Source organism: Miniopterus schreibersii (assembly GCF_964146895.1).
Source record: "Miniopterus schreibersii genome assembly, chromosome: 8".
In the NCBI taxonomy this organism is placed as follows: Eukaryota; Metazoa; Chordata; class Mammalia; order Chiroptera; family Miniopteridae; genus Miniopterus; species Miniopterus schreibersii.
Window position 1 is genome coordinate 5,573,216 of NC_138109.1, and position 22,080 is coordinate 5,595,295.

Consider the following 22,080-nt stretch of genomic DNA (forward strand, 5'->3'; position numbering starts at 1 on the left):
TGGCTCTGAATTTGGGAAGAAGTGATGGTGTTCACTGGCTCCCTCAAACCTCCTAGACCTCCCTGTTCTCAAAACCTGTGCCCAATGCTCGGTTCCTATGCTAACCTGCTGGCTGCCCTCTGTCTCCAAACACTTCCCTACCTGGGCTGCCGAGTGTCACGCTCTTCCTGGGCCGCTCCGTCTTCACTGGATTGTCTCTTCCTGGCCTCTACACGGTGCAGCGCCCCAAGACACAATCCCTGGTCCTCACCAGGGACACTCACCTGTCCCCTTCAGGCTGATAACTCCCAAATGTCTCCGGCCCCAACCTCTACCCCCGCCCCCTGAATCCAGCTGGTAACTCCAATTGCCTCACCGACCACACACTCAGGTGGAAATGTTGGTATCGCAAAGTGAACACGACCAAAATCAAGTTCCGAATTCTGTGCCACCCGTAAGCGCTCCCCTCCCAGTCCTCACCTCGGACTGCCACCTGCTCCCTGCCCAGGCTACATCCTGAGCTACTGGTCTCCTCCCTGACTCCACATGCAGCTCCTCAGCGAGCTCTTAGCTCTAACACTAAAATGCATCCCGCATCCAACCTCCTCTCCCCTGCTGCTCCCACGCAGTCCAAGCCGCCACCGAGGGCAGTGTGAGTGCACTCTATGATGTTTGCACCATGAAATCGCCTAGTGGCGCATTTCTCCTACGGCATCCCCATTGTCAAGCAACATGTGACTATAAGATCATGTGACTCATCTGCTCAAAACCCTTCATTGGCTTCCTACTTCTCTAACAAAATGAGAGCTACCTGGGCCTAAGCCACCTGAGCGCTGGCTCCCCTCTGACATCACACCTTCAGTGCTCTCTCCAAGCCGGGCCTCCTTGCTATTTCTGAAACCTACAGAGAACACTGCTGTCTTAAGGGCTTACTTTCTCTGCTTGGAGACCTCTTTGCCCAGGATTTCGCATGGCTTTCCTGTCCTTTTGTTCTGGAGTGAGTGCAAATGTCTCCTGAGAGAGGCCTTCCCTGACCACAGGATCTAAAATGACACCTTTCCCATCCCTTCTAATCTTTTATTCAGCTTTGTTTTGCTCTGTGATACTTACCACTTTACATGATGTGTAATGAATGTCCTCCCACTAGAAGGGGAGGGCCACATCGGCATCCGTATGGCACCCAGACAGGTGGACACTTATACGTGTGTTGCGTGAATCACTACTTTTTGCCTGGATGTTGCTTCTCTCCCCCTTCTTGTTTCTTCCTGAACACCTAGGACAGTGTTCCCTGCTCAAGCTCTGCTCACAACAGGAACCTGCTACATTAAGCTGTCATGGTGAAATTTTCAACCCCCCCCCCCCCAAACACCACAATCACTACAGAATCACTGGTTGGTGTATAAAGAGAGGCCTTGGGGGGGCTGTGGAGAAGTGGGGAGATCTCCTACCTAAAATAACCACTGCCATCCCTGGGAGGAAAGTACTCTAAAGTAACAGCACACCTTATTAACTTCCCTGGTTATACAATAACTGCTGTTCTGCATGGTCAGAAATGAACGTGTATGTCACAGCATCATGACTCTGTCCTAGGAAATTAGTATCTTCGTAAGTCAAGAAAAACTTCTGTGCAAATACCACTCGAAGGGTGAACAATAAATGCACATCGAGAGCCCCGGATGCACTGGTTGTACCTTTATTATTTGACCTCGTTCACCAATAGTTCCGTGATGCAAGGTTACCACACAGTTAGATAATGTCTGCATTGCACATCTAAGGCTATACAGCAAAAGGACCAGAATTAGTACAAATACAAGAACTATATTTACATTCTGTATACCCAAGCTCCAAACATCAGATAATATTTACATAATGAAAATGAAGTCTGAAATTAATAATGTACATACATTGTTGCTAATGTGCTCAACTCCTTCACTGGGGAGAGATCAGTTTGCAAAGTCTTGGTTCAAAAAGGCCACTTATGTTCATGGGTTTTGTTGTAGTGCACGAGGATGGTGACATGAGACTCGAAATCTCAACAGACAAGTACTTTAGAGCCACAAAGTCTAAGACGACGCCTTCAGCATGAGAAGGCTGATGGGAGTCCTCAGGTGAACTGATGTCAGAACACGCAGCATGAATGAAAGTAACTCGAAGACATGAAAACAACACATGACAGCCAGGGTTTGGCAAGAGACCCACCTCAGCTCAGACTCCCCGTCTGAGCAGAGCCATTTGGCTGTGAGTTTTTAACATGAAATTTGTACCAACTCTAACTTTTTCCTTTAAATGATTAGAGGCTTTCCTAAGATTTTATGGGGCTCGAATACGAATTTCATAAATGGCCTTTTGAACAACAAAAGCAGATAATCTCTCAGCTGATATTTCAATTCTAAGGAAACACAAATCAGTACATTCCTACCTCATACAGTAAGGGTTTGGCCACACACTTGGCTGAATCACTGTTGGCCACGGTGGACAGCTGCACTGCACACGAGTTAAGAGTCCTATTTAAAATACATTCAGCACACCTTCTGAGAGCAGCAGCAGAATTAGAGTTCTTTTTAAGGAGCAGGTTAACAATCACGTTTTAAAAAGGGAACCAAAAGGAAAAATGAAGGACCCAAGTCAAACAAACAACAAGCCCTGATACTGTCCAGGAGAACCCGAGTGGACACAGCACGAGGGATGCCGAGTACCGACAGGTGCTACACGCTAGGTCATCCTTTCTTTTCCAGTCCAATGTGCAATTAATTACAGCTATATAAATATACAAATACCTTACAAAATTAAATATCCCTGTAAATTAGAGGAACAAGCAGCAGGCAACAAAGTCTTTGCTTTGAAATATGTGCCAGGAGAAGTCATTTTAATTTTAGATCCCAAAAGACCTTTCGCAATGATTTAATTTACTCCATCTTAAAAGAGCTGGAAAATATCCATCAAAACTATGAATATCTGTGTAAGTTCTATGGAGCTGAATGGAAAAAAATATATAAAATGATAGTGTTTCCTAGTTGGGAAAATTCATTTTCCCCTGCCATCATCCCGTTTTAACAATGTGCTAGAATTTAGGTGCCCACCCAGCTGTCAGAAGCAGCCCTTCCCTGTGCTCCTGGCTGTATGCAGGGGCTGGCTGGCCCCGCACAGCCCGGCCTGAGAGCTGGCTGACCCCCAGGCGGGCGCAGGAGGGTATGAGTGCTGGTTTGGTGCGGGCTGTGAGGCCATATTTTGCTTTGGACGGAGACAGGAGGATGGGGAAGGAGGGGAGCAGATGATTATTTTTAACTAGCATCAATTTCTCCTTAATTTGTGTAAAAGTTTTCTTTCTTTTTTGTTCGTTTGTTTAAAGGAGTGATTTAGGAAAAAAGAAATTAAAAACCCTCAAAAGGTGGTTTCCTTAAAAGGTTAAGTTCATTCCTTGACTTTCCTGCCCCTGTGGCTTCAGCTAAAGCCTCATGAACAGTTCCTGTCATGAGCCCTCTCTCAGCTTCAAAGTGGGGATGAACCTGTCCAGAAAGGGAACATCAACCCTGAAACTGTTCGAACTCCAATTTGAAGATGGGCCCCTGGAGAAAGAGGCAGTACTAAAAGGGGCTGTCTGTACCTGTCAGCCGCAGCAGAGGCCTCTGCTTCCTCACAGGCCTTCCTACCTGGACATGTTATGAACAGTCCAGTTCAGCCTGTTCTAATAGCTGACACCTCCAAAGCAAAGACTTTCCAAGCCAGTTCTGTTTGAGTTAGAAGAAACCAAAGTCATTTCAGTGTATCACATGATTTTACTCTCCCTCAGCCCTCCCCACTTATTGCCACACAGACATGGATCCTTCCATCAAACTTCCTAACAGCAGCAACATCCATAATTTAATTCTAAATGCAACCTTCAAATTTCATTTCCCTGAAATTAGATTTAATTCCAGCCCAGGAAGCTGTCTCTAAGCACCGACAGATCCTAGATTTGAGTATACACCAGAAGGGCATATTGTGTCCATTAGACAATGCAAAACCCTCTACCTACATTAAAAATATTGCTTAGAAAAACTAGCAACATTACTGTTAGTGACCTATGTTTTAAGGAGAAGAAAGTTTTAAAAATCTAGAGTTTTCACTGACCCCTTTTCAGATAAGGCCACAGCCTGTGGTTCCTACCGTTTCATTTACTAAGCTCTCTGTGACTCACTTTCCACCTCCTCGAAAGGCAATTATGAGTGCAGCTGGAGCCCTGCTCTGCGATGAGCCCAACCAGGATGGTGGAGGCAGGGGTCTGGGTGATGATGAGCCCGCCCAGCAACTACCCTGCAGAGTGCATGGCCCTTGCCCTCTGTGGCCTGAAGCAAAGCCATCCAGTTCCCCAGCACTGAGAAGCCAGTCTCTACAAAGTGGGAACAAGGCAGATACTATCCTGAGTGCCCGAGGGATGGTCAGAAAGAGGTCAGAGCAAGGGAGGTAAAGGACGGTATAAAACAACCCCAGTCCACTACCTGGCAAAGCTACTCCAGTAACCTGGAGGCCTTTTCTTCTCCGTCTCACTCCTGTAAATCCTGCTGGCAGCTGAAAGGAAGAGTATCTTCCATGATGGCCTCTGGAAGCAGCTGACCATGTTCTGTCAGAAGACCATCAGCTTCCTCCTTTCCCCTCTGGCAATGAGCGTTTCCACACCCAAAGGAGAGAAGCAGGGAGAGGCAGCCAGATGCAAGGGACAAAACACCGGGGCTGGGCTCGGTGGGCTCTCTCCTCTGCCCCCGGATGTCCTTTCGTTTTGTTTTTAGTGGTGGGAGGCTGTTGGTTTTAACCCTGGGATCTAGAAAGCAAAGCCTGCCATGTTTGCTTATTTATAGTATAGGGGGACAGCCATCATTGAAAGTATTTTCAATTTGACAAGGATTATTGAAAATAACCAATGGATTCAGAGACTTCCAAGTTTATACCTGAAAGCTACATTTCTTTGATCAAAGGGACTACAACAATCACAAGGTCATTACTCAGCATTACCACAATGACCATCGAGTTCCTCATGAGAAAGTGAAGTACTCCCCCTTGCGGGACATTTGTGTATGACATCACCCTGATTCCAAACTGCTCCCCATCCCCGCCACTGTGAAGAACAGAACAGGCACTGAGGGAAGAGGCCGGCTCCCAGCTGAGCAGCACAATTCACAGGAATCCTGCTGTGAGCAACCACAAGCACGCTAATGACCATCCCCATCCATGGCTGACCACGACCCTATGCTCCTCTGAAAACCACCAACAATATGAATATCCTTGGCTCTTACCTCCTAACAAGGTCAGCAGCAGCACTGTCCCAGGCCTGCTAAAAAGCCCTCTCCCCTCCTCTCTTCCACTAACTGAAAACTGCATAACCGTGTTCTAAATAAGCCTCGATTTCAGAGAATATATCTGTCCCATTTCTGAGCTCACCACAACCTTCTCCCTGAATGGAAAATGCAGGGATTAGTGATGCAAAAAAGCAACACAAGGGAAAAAGGCAAGTTTTCCCCTCTCAGATTCTAAAAAGGCTAGATGTCTCCTCCCTTTGTCTCTAAGCCACCCAAGAAAAATTAAAGTGATATCACAAATAGATAAAAGAAAAAAAGTATTATGTTGTCTCAAAAAAAGGACAAAGATACCCAAAGACAGCAGTACAGACATCAGAGGTGGTCACAATGGGGAGCTATCTATGATACAAAAGGAAGCCAAGATATACCAAAAATAATTTGGAGATTCACTGGATTTCCCTCTGGGTTTTTGTTTTTTGTTTTTTCCCCCTTTTGTTAGGCCACATGCTACTAACAAGATTCTCAGCACAGGAAAAAAGAAAGAGTAAAGAGCAATGGAGATGGGGAACAGGAGCTAGAAAAAGTGCTGGACAAGAGGGAAAAGTAGTTAAGCCACAGGATTACATACAAGAGTAACCGTCAAGAATCACAAAGAGAAATGAGAGGTAACACTTTCTTTATCTCTGGGAAGGCGAGTGAGGGTGCTCAGCAGAGTCACTTAGTACTTCGGCTGGCTCGGGCGTCTGCGAGAGAGTTTTGACCTATGGGCAACATACAAAGAGGCAGGTTAGAAAACTGGATCCAGATGTTTCTCCCTCATAGGTCTCTTCCCCCGTGGTTCTCTCTGTGGACTTCTTCCTAAACTGCACTGCAGGCCTAGGTCTCTAGGCTCTCTAAACAGAGACTGGCTATGGTCTTCCCCGTCAGGGGACCCTGAAACATAAGCCCCTTATAGGGTGTGAAGCTGGATCACAGTGCTGAATATTGATTAGCAGACCATTAAGGGCATCACAACCTTCCCTTTCCTGTCTCACAGACCCTGGCTGCAGACCCCTTAAGAACAAAAAGTCAAAGCAGGAGATCAGTTGAGTGCAAATGTGACCAGAGTCTCCTTGGCTGCTCAGACACCACATGATAGCTTATAAGAAGCTGAGACCTCGTCACCACCCTACAACCACACTTCCACCCGTCCTTCCTCTATTTTAAATCTGCTTGCAACAAGACTTCCTTCCCCATTTATGCTGATGTCCCTGGGACCAAAAGCCAGAGAGAGGAAGGAAACATAGTGACAGCTTCTTACCGTATTGTGCCAGCAAGGAGTGGATTAAAGGCATATAACCAGTCGTTCATGTCTTTGTCATTGAGGGCCTGCAAAAGGACCCCACGGTGCTTTGTGCATACAGCAAAGATGTTAGGAGTCTGAAAGAGACACAGGTAGATGAGAAAGTTACGAGGGCTACGAGCAATTGGGACTACCTGCCATATTCAAAGGGCATACAGCACTTCACACTGAAGGCTCAGAGAGCCAGATATAGAGGAGAGATGCAGTACACACAACAGAGTCCAGAACTCAAGAGAGAAGGGCATGCATGGCAATGAAAAGCCAAGAGAGGGTAGGACTGACCTTCACCATGGCCTGCTGGTCCTCGCTGTATTCCACCTGTGCCGTGGACAGGTTAATGATGCCACGTTCCACTGGGTCTTTGTCACTGTTATAGATGAAGACATAGGGGCGACGAACCACAACAAAGTGTTTAGCCCAGTTGCTGGAAAATGGCTCCTTGAAATGCAGATATCCTTTCTTAGAAACCACTGAGCTAAAAAGGACAATACAAGACAGGTTTGTTTCTCACAAAAAGAAAGTGATTATGAGCTGAGGACCATCAAAATATGTCTCACCTAGGCCAGGTCCCTCGTGTCAGCAAAACAAGAAAGTGATCAATTTGGCCTAGAAACTTATGTGCCAAAGTAATACAGCAAAAGAAAACAAAGCACCACGTGGCATGCTAAGCCAGGCTAGGGTGTGTTATAAGACACAGCTGGAGCAGAAACCCAGCACCGGGCTTTAGCCCTGGATCCATGTGCATTACACTGTAATATAGACCTCACGGAGAGCTGGGGGCATGTTCTTGCTGATTTGTTTCAATACCTGGCATCTCTAATCAATTGTGTACTCACCCTGGTCTAATTTCTTCAATATCTGGAACAAGGTTGAGAAACTCATTTTTTCCCGCTCGGGCCAAATATGGTGTTTCCACAGTTGGGACAATCTGAAACTGCTCAAATTCTGTGCAGGGACTAGAGGCCCGGGAATTGGCTTCTGGGGTCCTTTAAAAGAGACAGGTTGTAACAAAAGCTTCAGTGAGGTCAATGCAGATGTGTACAACCATCCCACCAGGAGGAATAATGCCTCTCCCTGAACACCAGGGGCCTTTCAAACATCAGTGTCAGAGAGCTTGCGTGAGAAGACAATCCGGTGTCAGAAAGGTAATTCCAAATTCAACTGGGGTCATCCTTCAGAAGTTACAAAAGGAAACTCACCACTGACGAGCACTGCATCATCCAGACCCCCTCCTATTCTGAAGCCTCCGAACATACGTGTCTGGAATATGAACTCCATTCCCTTTTGTTTCTATTTAGTCTGAAGGTGACGCCTAGCACAGTGAGGTCTCCTAACCAGCAGCATCAGCTGCACCTGGATGCTGGTTAGAAATGCAAATTCTCAGGCTCCAACCCAGACCTACAGAACCAGGAACTAGGCGTGGGGTTCAGCACCTGGGCTTTACCAAGCCTCCCTAGTGATGTACACTAATGTCTGAGGCCCACTGCCTTAGAGATTGGCAGAGAAAGCAGACCAACGGGAAGTCCCTGAATGACCATGACGTGCAGAGCTGCATGAGTGAAAGTAACTCAGCTGCACGTCACTCTGGACCAGTCCAGGAGTGTATGGGAGAAATAATTCCCATGCTCTGCAGTGTTAGTCATCTTCGGACAGCAGCTTAGCCTAATTCATTGTATTCCTCAATTCCAAAAAGCCCATTTTTAAATGTCTTACCATTCCTCAAATTGGGATGCATTTTACAATCAATACTGTATCACATTTTAGTTGGCAGTGCTTTTTCTTTCTTAGTGGCACATAAAATAATGTCTGACTGTCAGTGGCAGCCTAGAATTAATTAAATTACCTGGTTGGTTTTCTTCTACAGCCACGATCAATTGTGAGTGTTGGTGCATTCAGACAGACAGCTGGATAACTAGGAAGGTTCTGAAAGGTGACCGTAATGAATGGAGACAGGGCAAAGGAGTTTGATGGTACACTGCAAAGAAGTGACTGGACTGAGGAATTCATGGACTACAGACTAAATCTGTCTCCATTAGTCTTACCTATATATTTCGTTGTGTTATCAAAATTTTTTTCTCCAAAGAAGTTTTGAAATATTTTCCCTAAGATGGGGCTTCCTATGTCTGATATGATTGGGGAGAAAAGCCGGGTGAGGGTGGAAGGACAAATGAGGAGAATGAGAAGAGGAGCCGACGATTTGATGCAGGAAGTTAGAAAGACATGTATTAAAAGACGTCAGTAGCATCTCCCCAGGCATTGTGATATCTGGAGAAGGCTCCCACATGTTTCCAAATGCTGCCTAGGGGGATGGTGCTGCCCTTGGTTGAGAACCACTGAGCTAGAGGAAGGCTGGCATTTCCCTGGTTCTTAGATTAGCTTCTCTCAGTGAAATCTGGGTACCTACTTCTGATCCAGAGAGTTGCTCCTAGAGTCTACCAGTGAGGGGCAGGTAGAGGAGGGAGTGAGGGTTGAGCTGCTGAAACTGGACACAGAGGGATCCCGTCCAATTGGAGAGATGTCAGATAACTGGAAGCAAACAGAAGAGAGCAAGTGAGATACAGATGGAGAAAACTGCCTCTGCAATAAGAAGCTTTGACAACCAGTGACCTCACTTTTATAAATCTGCTTCAGGTCATTCAAGAAAACAAGCCTCACAAATAAATATTTTATGGCCTGAGTCCACATTAGGAATCGAGACACTTACAAAAGAGGCAAGGCTGGCCTTTTATATTGCTACTACCCTCCTGCATTAATTAAGTGACCCTATCTATATGAGCTGAGCACTTAGAACAGGCACTGTTTTAGGAACATGGCAGAGGTCCTGCCCTGCTGGAGCTTAAATTCTAAGTGAGGAAGGTAGATAATGAACCAGTCAACATACACATTAAGACGTGTCAGGCCCTGGCTGAGTAGCTCAGTTGGCTGGAGTGCCGTCCTACATACCAAAGGGTGGCGGGTTTGATTCCTGGTTAGGACACATACCTAGGTTTCAGTCAGGGTATGTAGGGGAGGCAACTGATGGATGTTTTTCTTACATCAATGTCTCCCTCTCTCTCTCTCTCTCTCTCTCTCTCTCTCTCAAATCAGTAGGAACATATCCTCAGGCTAGGATTAAAAAAAAGTGTCAGGGAGTGATAAGTGCTATAGCAAAAAATGAAGCAGGGAAAGAGGTTAGAAAGTTTCAGGGAGCTGTTGGCTTTACACTGGGTGGTTAAAGAGGCAATATTTGAACTGAAAAAGGAAATATATAAGGGAGCCCAATCGTGGACACATCTAGAAGAAGACTATTCTGGGCAAAGGAACAGCAAGGGTGCAAAGACCCACCCTAGGCAGGACTGAGCTTCGAGTATCTTCGGGAACAGCGAAAAGGTCAAGATGACTAGGATAAAGTGAATGACCCAGAAGTTCTTTAAAGTGTTCACCTCACTCTTTGAGGAAGGCAACAAAAGTCTTATGCCACCAAGAACCTCAGGACTTCCTGTGCCCTGTCACACAATAACGTATCACCCCCTACAGAATATTCTCCAAGGGATTTAGGGAAAAGCTAAAATAGTTCCCATCTGATAATCATTCTAAGAGACACAGAGACACACTTTTATCTTCAGAAGTCAGTGTTCTGAAAAATCAGTTACAAGAGCTGATACGTTATACAGCCTCAAATACGATGCTATGCTCACATCAAGCCACCTAGAAGCAGCGTAAGCTGGACCAGGAACCCGAGCTGCTCACCTTGCAGTCACTGATGCTGCCATGCACCTGGCTGAATTCTCGGTTGAAAGTGTGGGTGAGTAGCTGCAGGCACTAGGGGAGAGAAAGGGCAGCATAAGTTTCAATGGTTAAACGAAGCCCTGGACGCAAGGCAGGAAGGGAAAATCATATGCCTAAGCCCCACAGCGAGCTCAGGTGCTGCCCAACAGCTCTAGAAATTAACTAAGCATATAGCAAGGGAGCCTGTATATGCCTAATAAAGAAGACAAAATGAGTGGGTAAACAGCCATTCTCAGATCTATAAAAGTGACTACAGTGACACCACAGTTTAGAAGAGCTTAAGGATCAATAACATCCCTTTCATTCTTAATTTGCCTTGGCGCTAAAAGGCATAGACACTTCTGGATAGACATATTTTCCTGAATCAACTAGGCCACCATTTGATTAAAACAAAATAGACACAAAATCCCTTTCATGTGCCTGGAAGCCCTCAAAGACCCCTCTGCCCTCTCCCACCACATCCAGGAGACAGGAAGTGCCAATTCTGCCTCCCAATGTCTCTCCCGTGATCGTCCTTCCTCTTCATCCCACACACCCGTCTCAGATAAAAATCTTTAATATTTCTCATCTGCATTATTGCAATAAAGAGTCTTTTCTGCCTTTAGTCCTCTCTTCACTACACATCCATCCTCTTTATTGCTGCCAGAGAAGTCTTTCTAAAACAAATACCTGTTTAAGACATCTCCGCGTCATGCCCTGGCTGGTGCTCAGTGGTTAGACTGAAGGGTCCCGGGTTTGATTCTGGCCAAGGGCACGTACCTTGGTTACAGGCTCGATTCCCAGCCAAATTGGGCGAGTGCGGGAAGCAACCAATTGATGTTTCTGGCTCTGTCTCTGTCTCCCTCCCACTCTCTTTGAAAAGCAATGGAAAAAATATCTTCGGGTGATACACACACACGTACATATATACATATAATTTTTTTCCCACATCACTCCCACAGCCCTCTAAACTCCCTAGTACACAGATCCTTCACGATGCCCTGGCCCGATCCCTGCCTCCATCGCTTATCCCCGTAGGACTCCCTCACATGGCCATGCAGGACAGCTGGCTCCCTCCTGCACACCCTTCCGAGGTCAGTCATGCGCACCTGCCTGTGAAGGCCTGGCCTCTGGCGCCCATAGCACCCAGACATACACCCCTACTATATGCTTGCCACAATTTGCATGTAAGCTAATTAAGGGTAGACACTGAGTCTTACTTATTTCTATATTCACAGTGTTAGTGCAGGCCGTGAAACGAGGCCCTCAAAGAAAGAAAATGAAACTGAAAATGACAGATCAGCTGGAGAGTCACTGGGAAAATGCAGCCAAGGGAAGGGAGTCACACCTTGGTAGCCAGCTCTTTCTCTCGATCCACTAGGCTTTCAATGTCTGCTGAGTCGTAACCACTGCTCTCGCTGGGGGTGACGGCACTTTCAAAGGTGGTGGTTGAGATCTGAGACGAGATGCTGGTGGAGGTGCTAAGGGTCCCGCTGCTCAGGCTGGGGGACAACGAGTCACTCAGGGATTTGGGAATGCTGTCACCAAGCCTCTCACGTAGCAGCAGGAAGTGGCGGGTCTTCTCCACCTAAGAAGAGCAACACTGCTGCCTCAGCAAACACAAAGCTGCTTACAATTTTAGTGGGTAAAGGTGAAGATGCCTCATCGTGATGGAAACTGAAAAGCCAGGACCACAGGGGCGGTGATGAATGACTACTCTGGCCTCCCGCAGGAGCGTGCTGGAGCATCTCTGGCCCTGGCGTACCTCGTGGAGGAGCTCCAGCTTCTCCAGCTCCCACTGGTGCTCCAGGATGAGGCTGTCCCCGCGGGGCCGCCAGCCGGCCAGGTTCTCCTCTCCCCGCACGTAGGCCACCGACGTGTCCAGGATTTTCCTCCTTCTCCTCTGCATGCCTGAGACAAGGGGAAACAACTCTTCTTTGAGAAAATCCCATTCCAGTTTTACCTCAAAATGAATATGCTGAGCGAAATGAGCCGGTCAGAGAAGGACAAGTGCCACATGATCTCACTTATGTGTGGAATCCAATGAATGAAATAAACTGATAAACAAAAGAGATCCAGAGACATAGAAGCAGGGAGCAGACTGAGGGATCTCAGAGGGGCGGGGGTGGGAGGAGATTAACCGAAGAACTTACATGCATAACCCATGGACACAGACAATAAATAATGTGGTGAAGGCCTGGGGGCCGGGGTGGGGTGGGGAAGTGGGGTGCGTACAGGGCTGTGGGGTCAATGAGGAAAAAAAGGGACATCTGTAATACTTTCAACAATAAAGATAAATTAAAAAAATAACAACTCATATACATGGCGAACTAACACAGGTTTGGCCTCCAGATATGTGGGATTTTGTTAATAACAATTCACCCCCTTTTCCCCAAAGTAATTCTCTGAATTTCTTTTAAAAGTGAGTTTTATATTCTTTGATAATTATGAAGACTGCAATGCAACTTGAGAAAAAGTTATTATGTTAAGTGAAAAGATAGAGGCGATTAAATAACCTGTACACTATGGTTCCCAATATATAAAAATACACCTAAGAAAAGTGGGAGGGACTATACACACGCACACACACATGTAGTAGCTCAGGTAGAATGGTAGGTGACATATGGCTTAACCCCCATCATCTCCCATTAATTTTTTTAAATGTTAAACTGTTTTTACATATAAAAGAGATGAATTTGTTAATTAAAAAATTCCTCAAGGAACTCTCTGGAAATTATAATTAGCTGGTATTGAGACTTAGGTTCATACTCAAGTCTTTTTTTAAATCTAAATCTTACCAGTGAGCCCTGACCCCTGTCCATATATGTTCTCTAAAATTATTCAAACTCACATTAACCAAATGTTTTTTAAAAACACTGACTTTTAGCCCTTGTTGCTGTGGCTCAGTTGGCTGGGTGTCGACCCATTCACTAAAAGGCTGCAGGTTTGATTCTGAGTGAGAGCACATGCCTGGGTTGCAGGCTTGATCCCCAGTAGGGGGTGTGCAGGGGATGTTTCTCTCTCTCTCTTTCCCCCTCCCCCTTTCTCTATCTCTAAAATAAATAAAAACACATTTAAAAACAAACAAACAAACAAACAAACAAACACTCTTTTATTGCCCAGGTGCGGGCTCAATCCCCAGTAGGGGGCATGGAGAGGAAGCAGACGATATGTTTCGCTCTTACGTGGGTGTTTCTCTCTCTCCCTCTCCTTTACTCTGTCTCTAAAAATCAACAACAACAAAAAATATATATATATAAAGAATGCCTAATATTTTAAAAAAACACACCAAAAAACCAAAACCCCAACCCTGACTTTTGTCCATGTTGCAGTTTACAAACATAAAAATCCGAAGTGCTGCTTAAGGCCACCAAACTGAAGGAAAAGAGCCCAGACATCAAAAAGGACACAAACAAGTTGGACGTGATTTGTCTTCTGGAGCACAGGAAGCTCAAATTCTAGTTTGACTGAACCTGTAAAGTGATACTGTCAAGTTAGCTTTGGGGCTAAGGTAGAAAGTGAAATGGTTATGAAGTTTTCCAAGCCAAATTCATTCTAGTACACTTGAATATTTTATAATATTCCACAGCCTGGTAACATTTTGTTGGGGAAAGTTTTTATAACTGTTTTGCACGTCACAAACCAAAGTATTGTAACTCAGAAAAAGAACTCCCAGCACCAAAAGTCTGACTTGTAAAATATGCCTACTTTCTAAAAAAGTTTATACCTATCCTACATGGGCAGGGTAGGTTTTCGACATAACACACTCCAAACATATGCAAAGACAACTGTCACCTCCCCCATCTATTAGATCTTACCTGGACTACCTGTGTCTGCCATTTTGCATAAACTGAGTTCATAAATTCCAGTGACTCGATTGCTATTTGAATTAAAACAAACAATTGCTTAATATCGTGCAGCACAGAAACAGGAAAGTCTGAATTCTACTTAAAACCCTGCCTCCTCTTCAGGGCTGTAACCCACCCTCAAATGTAAGTGCCCTATTTCTCTTCCTATTTTGAACTATTTTTTCCTACAAGGAGTCTGTTTCCCTCTTAATCTTTTGAACACCTTCATTTTAATAGGATGAATAAAGCTGAATGATAAACTAGAGAGTTTACAACACAAATATAAAAATTAAAAATGTGCCTTTTCTTACTGCAAGAGAGAAGAGTGGGAAAAGTCTGACTAAAATGAAATGATAAACATTAAATTCTGGGGAGTGTGACTAGGAAGGGTACAGCACCTTCTATTAGTAATACTTATATTTTATGCTGGGTGCTGAGGCATAGTTACTCATTGTATTATTCTTGTTATATTTTTGTACATCTTAAACATGAATAAATCTTTAAAAGAAGAAAAATCCCAATGATAATCTGTTAGAATAATAATGACATTAAAAGAAATTAGTCCCTGCAAACTGTTTTGGAAGTGTTCACAATGTAACCTTCCTTACCTCCTTCACTCATCTGGTGATATTTTAATAAATGCCAACATTCAGGTCACTGCGTTCCAGGTGTCAGCGCCACAATGGCTCACAGACTGTAAACTAACCCTGAAAGAGCAAGCCAGGGGTACCTAGGGCTCTGCTGATTCTTCACTGGGTGAACCAACTGGAAGCTAAACTTGTCTCAAAAACTTACGAGTCTGGTGACTTCGAGTAGCCGCTGCCAAAGAGGCTGCGTAGAGAGCGTGGTGGCGAGATCCTGGCATCCCGAGAATAGAAGACCATGCACACATCCTTGGTGATGACAGCTGGCTGGATGCAATGATCCAGCTGAAGGCAGACAAGAGCGGGCTCCGTTAGATTCAAACAAAGCATTTGTGACAAGAATCTGTGTCCACCACATTTGGAACACAGGTCCTGGATGTGGGGGCTGGGGGACTTCGGCTCTACCAATTATTTCAACAGAAACGCACTGGATAACATGGGCAAGATTAGGTGGTGTTCCTTGCAGATGCATTTATTTCTCACAAATTTTTTCAAAGTTATTTTCTGTAATAATGGCTAACATGTATTACTTATTATGTGCCACACACTGTTCTAAATCCTTTTATATGACATCTCAACAACTTTCTGAGGTAAATGCTACTATTGCCCTAGCTTAAGAAATGAGGAAACTGAGGCACCCAGAGATGAAGTCACTTGACCGAAGACATGCAGGCAGTAAGTGGCAGCACAGGGATTTGAACTCAGGCCGCTTCCACAGTTTGTGCTGTTAACCACTGCAAGGCTCTGTCCACAACCACAAACACAGGAGGCGAAGTTTTCCTAAAATCATACATTCTTTGAAGAATGGTGATTAGGATACTAACACTGAAGCTATAAGAAAAGTCATGTGAGCCCGGCCGAGAGTGGCTCAGCGGTTGAGCGTCGACCTAGGATCCAGGCGATCAGGGTTCGATTCCCGGTCAGGGCACATGCCCGGGTTGCGGGCTCATCATTGACGTTTCTCCCTCTCTCTCTCCCTCTCCTTTCCTCTCTCTGAAATCAATAAAGATATATTTAAAAAAAAAAAAAAAAGCCATGTGACTTTTTGATTAAATAGAGACTAGGAACAGAGTCTAATATAATCAGAAGTTACCAAAGTATAAAATAAATAACTTGCCCTGGCCAGTGTGGCTTAGTTGGTTGGAGCATTGTCCTGTACACCGAAAGGTAGCAGGTTTGATTTCTGGTCAGGGCACATATTCAGGTTGAGGGTTTGAGCCCCAGTTGGGGAACATGTGGGCCGCAACCTGTCGCTGTTTCTCTCTCACTTTAGTGTTTCTCTCTCCGTCCCTTCTTCTAGAATCAATTTTTAAAAAAGCTTATCTTTAATAAATTAATAAATAAATAACTTAAGGATGTGGAGGGAGAAAGGACATCGGTGGAATCTTTCTTCCCCATTTCCTGCTGTAACCTGCCTGTCGCTAGGGCTGCCTGTTCGTAGCAAATCAAATTCTGGGTCTCCTCACCTCTAAGTAGGCCGACAAGGTCATGTAGATTTTTTCCCCATAGGGTGTCACTCGGTTGAGGAGGAGGGAGTTATGAAGGGAGCTGTCCCACACGGCCTCAAAACGGTAGAAGGTCCTAAGGTCAAAAAGGCAAGAGGGAGTCATCCAAAAGAAGCTGAAATCACCTTAGTCTAGGTACTGTCATTGTGAGTAACATTACAGAACCCTATGCCAATCAATACTTTTAAGTATTTGAAATCTAACAGCAGAGTGGAACCTTTACTCCTGGGAGGAAAAGGTAGGGCCCCTCCTCTTGTCCCCACCCACCACCAAGGGGCAGTTAGCTATGCTATTTTCTTTTTTGGATGAGCCAGCTTCTCCTCTGCCTAAAACATAAAAATAGTGAGATCAACCAAAGGGATTAAGATGAAAAGGGAGAGTATGGACAGAAACTGAAAGAAGAAAGACCAAGTATGCTCATCTGTCAGTTGAGAGCAGGAAGCAAATACTCAGGAATTTGTGAGCTGCAGTCTTCATGTCATAATTTTCTGCTGAGCCTCAGAAATGTCACAAACATATCTGGGAGAATTAATGGAGGAAACAGTACAGACAGCCTTGTTTTAAATAAAAGAACAAGCAGCTCCCTACCCAGTAGAGTGCATTTCCCATGGCCGCTAGCTCTCTGCACATGTAATACACCTCACTGATTCAACAAAGGTTTTTAGACACCTAGTTCCCTGTCCAGTATGTTCCTCCTCACTGGTTCCCGGATGGTAACCTCATTGCTGCTGGCCTATCTTATCTCAAAACATGTTCCTATGCTTCTTTCTCTAGAACCCAGGATCACAGAGGAAACAATACACTTCTGAAAGAACTCCTTAACTACACCCTGCCCTCCAAGTCTGGTGTGTGAAGCCTCATCATTTCCATCTGTAGCTGTTTCTAGATCAGAGTCGTAAGTACCTGATACTTTCTCAAACATCTAGTTTTTCTGGCCGCGTGTACGAATCAAGAAAATTCTCTACAAGGCCACCAAAGGATGCAGACACAACTAACAAGACAAAGATGGAGAAAACGACAAAGAGGCCCAAACAGCAACCATGACAAAGGACGACAGAGGCCTTTCCACGGCTCCTGAGCTCACTGGACTCAGCAGAGAACACTTTATGCACCCACAAAGCCCTGTTTTGATCAAATCTTCACTTTAATTTGGTTCAGGACAAATTCAACATTGGGTGGCAATATCCACTACTTCAGTGGAAGCCACTGGGCTCTGTCACCTTGAGACTGCTTTTATTGGGTCTGTGTTTGTCGAGGTACCTGGAGTGGCGACTGCCTGATGCAGCATCACAGGGTCTGCTGAAGTGGAAGGACCCCCCCTAGAGGGAGGGCCACAGTGTGTGTGGAGGGACTTGACAGAGTCCTCTCGCTGCTGCCTGTAATCTGAAACCATGACTCGGCCCTCCCAGTGCCACTACTGAGGCTTCAGGACTTTTTCACCTGAAGCAAATCATTTAATTTTGTGTGAGAAAACTTCTTTACACTTCTCCTTCCACTTAACCTAAGGAGGAGGTTGGAACCTTGGCTAACATAAAGGAATTTTTGCCTCTACTAAAATCTTCCTGTATTGGGGCAGGGTGGGGGGTTGGTTTGGTGCTTGGGAGTGACTGCGGCACATTCTTACCAAAGGTGGCAATTCTTGAGAGATGGTTGCAAGAAATACAACCACCACAGTGACAAATGTCAACTGAATCAAGCAAGCAAGAGAATTCAGAGTTAGAAACGGAGCCGAATCCCAAGACATGCTTTCCTGTATGGCTCCTACAGTGGTTAGGGAATGATTTCAAATAGATTTCCCAAAATATCTGAATAATGGTTGTGCATCTCTTTAAAAAAACATTAAAACATTTTAGGCTATACTGTCATGTATCACTTTGGTTTTCCCTAAATCAGATGGAGAGAGAGATGGGAAAAAATTCTTTCACTACCGAAGCAGGATTTTTTTCTATTCCAAAGAAGAAAACAAATAGATGAGAGAAGCAGCTCTGAAGGAGAAAGAGAAAAATTTAAAAATAAAAAAAATATTTCTCACAGACTCAGCTACCCAAATAACTAAATTGGTCTCTCCTACCACATAGGACAAACACAAAGACAACAATTTTGCAAAGCTACCTATGGAGCAACAAACCTTTCAAGCTTTTGACAGAGAAAAGACAAAGAGGAAACAACTCCTAGACTCCCTATGAGATAAGGGGAGTAACGTTCTATTTTGTAAAGTAGAAGGGAAAACCCTGATGGTTTAAGACTAAAATGGACAAGTTTAGTAAATGGGGTGAGGAAATAATGAGGAACTCTACAAAAAATCATCTAAGGAGCTACGTGTGAAAGTGTATACACACCGGAAAGTCAGGGCAGGACAGGGGCAGAACAGCCTTTTCCTCTAGTCTAGGTTTGCGCGGGGAAAAAACACTACATTAAGATAGTAGTCAAAGCAACATAAGACATAAAGCATTCTGACAAACTAGAATCTCTATGTGCAAAAAAGCAAACAGAAAATACCTAGGAATATCCTTATCAAGAAAGAGCCTGTGAAACACAGAAAAAGCTTTTGTTAGTGCAGCAAAAGAAAAAAAGGGAGAGAAAAGCAGAAGAGAAGAAAATATATAAAAAAGACAGATCTGCTGTTAAGCAAAGTGAAATCAAGTGGACAATTAACAGAAAACTCCATGGGACACAATTTATAGAGGGCTTACAATGACAAGAGTCCCTCTCCTGAGACTCAATTACAGAAAATGCTGGGCGCAGGCGGGATGTGGAGACCACCTCGACTAACATCCCTTTAGGAGATGACTGAGTGCTGAGAATAGTAGGAAGCTGCTGCGGAGTTAAGGGGAAACAAGTCAATTACGTAACATAAACATAAGTCTTGGAAGAAAAGCAGTCATGGCCCTTGTGAGTCACACTCCACTATCAATACATCAGAAAAGCCCTCTAACGTACATACATAATACACCCAAACTGTAGTTCTGTAAGTTCATCTGTAAATATCAAACCCTAGGCAAACAGAACGAAAGCTCTCTTAACCAAACTCCATTTAGTAACTTACCGCATTGACTGACACTCTCCATGTCCCTCAAGTATAAGACTGATGTCCATTTCTCATTGACCCTTTGAAACTAGAGATATGTCTCATCTATCCAGGCTATGTGCTCCAAAGAGGTGAGCTGAAAGCTTATCAAGTGTCGGTAATATTTGGTCCCAAACCTATTTATGTAGTTGTCTTAACGTAATCATTTAATTTAATTAAATATTAGGCAAATTAATGAGAATTAAGGCAGAAAGAATTTTTGTTCAGTGTAAATCAAAGCTAAGTGTAAAACCTCAGTGGACTGTTTTAAAAGATTTGATAATGGTGAGTTGTGTAAAATGCAGTTGAAATTAAGTGTGGGTGAGATCAATGTAAAAGAAAGGGGAAACGATAAAATTTTAATGCTAAATGACAAAAAGTTTACAAGATTTGGCACTTGGATTTTCTTCATAGGTTTCTAGTTCTTGCTCCACCAAAGTGAAAATCATAGATGATGAATTACAGATGTGGTTTTGCAAAAAAGACAACCAGACGTCCAAGAAATGATCCTACAATAAAAGGCCTTGGCCCTATAGCAAGAGGTGGACAAATTAATGCACATTTATATAGTTAAAATTAAAACAAAAAATGTTTAAAGTGTGTATCTTTTCATTATTCTTGACTTTAGTCAAGTTTTTTATTAACTCGGAGCTTCAATTGTGAAAGATAAGCTGCTTCTGACAAAGCTGAATTCTTTCATGCCCATCTGACTTGCTGCTGGGCATGAAACAAAGGATTTCTGAAGGTTATTCTAAGGAAGGGAGTTCAGCATAACTGCCCTGGCCGAATAGCTCAGTTGGGTTAAAGCTCTGTCCCAATAAGCCAAGGTTGCAGGTTTGATCCCGGGTCAGGGCACAAACAAGAATCAACCAATAAATGCATAAATAAGTGGACCAACAAATAGATATATCTGTCTCTCTCTCGCCCTTCATCTCTCTCTAAAAATCAATAAGTGAAAAACAAAAACAAAAACAAAAAACTTTAGCACAACCAGCATTTCAACCAAACACCACCTTTCCCTGTGTATTTCGCCAAGTACCCTAGGGAAATTTAAGATATATGTCTCATAGCTGCAAAGAAAATGTGCTGAATGCTGCTGAATAACTGCTGTAAACGTCCAGCAGAAGAGACGACCCCAGGTGGAGTTCACGCTTACTTCAAAGAATGGGACTGTTCGAGAATCTGCCCAGGAACAGGCCAGGGAGGATGGGTGCGCCCTTCCTCATCTCTGCCACCATCTCCCACGTACGCTCTCCCCCCGCCCTCTCTTCTCCACAGCCCCTGCCAGCGACTCTTACAGGCAAGAGGTAGAAGCTTGTTTTTCCTTCCTTCCTACGCAAAACTATAAGGAAACGGGGAAAAATTAATCCTGGCCCAAACTTTTAATTGTTTTTTCCTATTGTCTTATTTTTCCTCTCCCTCTTCCCAACATAACGTAGCTGTGAACAAGTTTTTCAGGAGCAGACAAGCACACAGAAATCCTGTGATACGAAGGCAGCGTTCTAAGCCCACGTTATAACACTTGTGCCTCCCAGGCCTTACTATGTAAAGAAACGACCACTGTGCACCATGGTGTAACTCCTTTCCCGGGGAGGGAAGGGGCCCAGCAGTTATTTCCAGTCTGACAAGAGAAAGTGGAATGGTTATGTATTTTATGCACTGTCTGTCATCAGTTGATTATAAAATGGACTTTTAAGGAAAATTAATTTTAAGTTAAAAGGCAGCCTATATTGGCAGCAGCCAAAACTACACAAAAGACAGTTCATTATGTTTCCAGGACACTTAGGAAGGAGAGGCCCTTCTCCACAGCAACCACTTCACAGGAACCCCTTTAGTCTTAGCAAGAATTAATTTGTACTTTTAAACCACTGGATAGCATGCTGCATCTCCTTTTTCTCCTTCCCTGTGTTACATCTACTCAAACTCCACATGGGATAGAACATTTCCATTCCATGAAGGTCACTGGTCACACAAGTATCTCCCATTATTTATGTACTTATTTGGGGGCAGCAAGGTGGGCAGGGGAAGAAACAAGGATTTTGAAGTGAGGGGCGAATTAGTTTCCTCATCTAAACAGGAGTGGCGAATGAGTGAGGAAATCTAGTGGTGTACCAATCAGGCCCCACGGGGCTGCCTCATCACACTCCTTAGGGGCGTACCTGCTGGAGTTGTGGGAAGACTTCAGGTACTTGGCAGAGATGATGTTGAGGGAGAGGACGGCATCAACTGCAGCTTCATCTACCTCAGCCTTATTCCTGACCCGGCCTAAAAGAAACAGACACCAGAAGACGGGTACACTTAGAAAAGAAAGCATCTCTTCTGTATTGTGTAATACTGCTCCATATAACATTATTACACAGTGTTATGGTGTGGCTCAGTGGTTGAGTGTTGACCCAGGAACCAAGAGGTCACCGGTTCCATTCCCAGGGAGGGCACATGCCCAAGTTGTGGGCTTGGTTCCTAGTAAGGGGCAGGCAGGAGGCAGCCAGCCAACTGATGTTTCTCTCTCATCGATGTTTCTATCCCTCTATCCCTCTCTCCCTTCCTCTCGCTCTAAAATCAATAAAAACATATTTTTTTTAAAAATTAACTTTGAAAAAGCTTGGAAACCACTGTCCCAGACAGGAGAGAGTATAATCTTCCTTCCAGGGGTCCTCAGTCTGATACCTAAGGAG

The 22,080-nt window shown here is 44.4% G+C and overlaps 1 protein-coding gene across 7 annotated transcripts in view; it reads right to left on the reverse strand.

Annotated features, from left to right (window-relative positions):
* Nucleotides 1-1,656: 1,656 nt before the first annotated feature.
* Nucleotides 1,657-22,080, reverse strand: part of KIF1B (kinesin family member 1B) — a 125,256-nt gene continuing 104,832 nt past the window's right edge. For all 7 annotated transcript variants that reach the window (XM_081146117.1, XM_081146116.1, XM_081146114.1 and 4 more), the window contains 12 exons: nt 21,565-21,670; nt 16,300-16,414; nt 14,985-15,118; nt 14,160-14,221; nt 12,107-12,252; nt 11,690-11,929; nt 10,324-10,395; nt 8,999-9,120; nt 7,431-7,580; nt 6,877-7,069; nt 6,553-6,671; nt 1,657-6,013 (listed from right to left, as the gene is read on the reverse strand). In XM_081146117.1, coding sequence (XP_081002243.1) covers nt 5,971-6,013; nt 6,553-6,671; nt 6,877-7,069; nt 7,431-7,580; nt 8,999-9,120; nt 10,324-10,395; nt 11,690-11,929; nt 12,107-12,252; nt 14,160-14,221; nt 14,985-15,118; nt 16,300-16,414; nt 21,565-21,670 — 1,502 coding nt within the window. In that variant the 3' untranslated portion in view covers nt 1,657-5,970. The remainder of the gene's footprint in view (nt 6,014-6,552; nt 6,672-6,876; nt 7,070-7,430; nt 7,581-8,998; nt 9,121-10,323; nt 10,396-11,689; nt 11,930-12,106; nt 12,253-14,159; nt 14,222-14,984; nt 15,119-16,299; nt 16,415-21,564; nt 21,671-22,080) is intronic.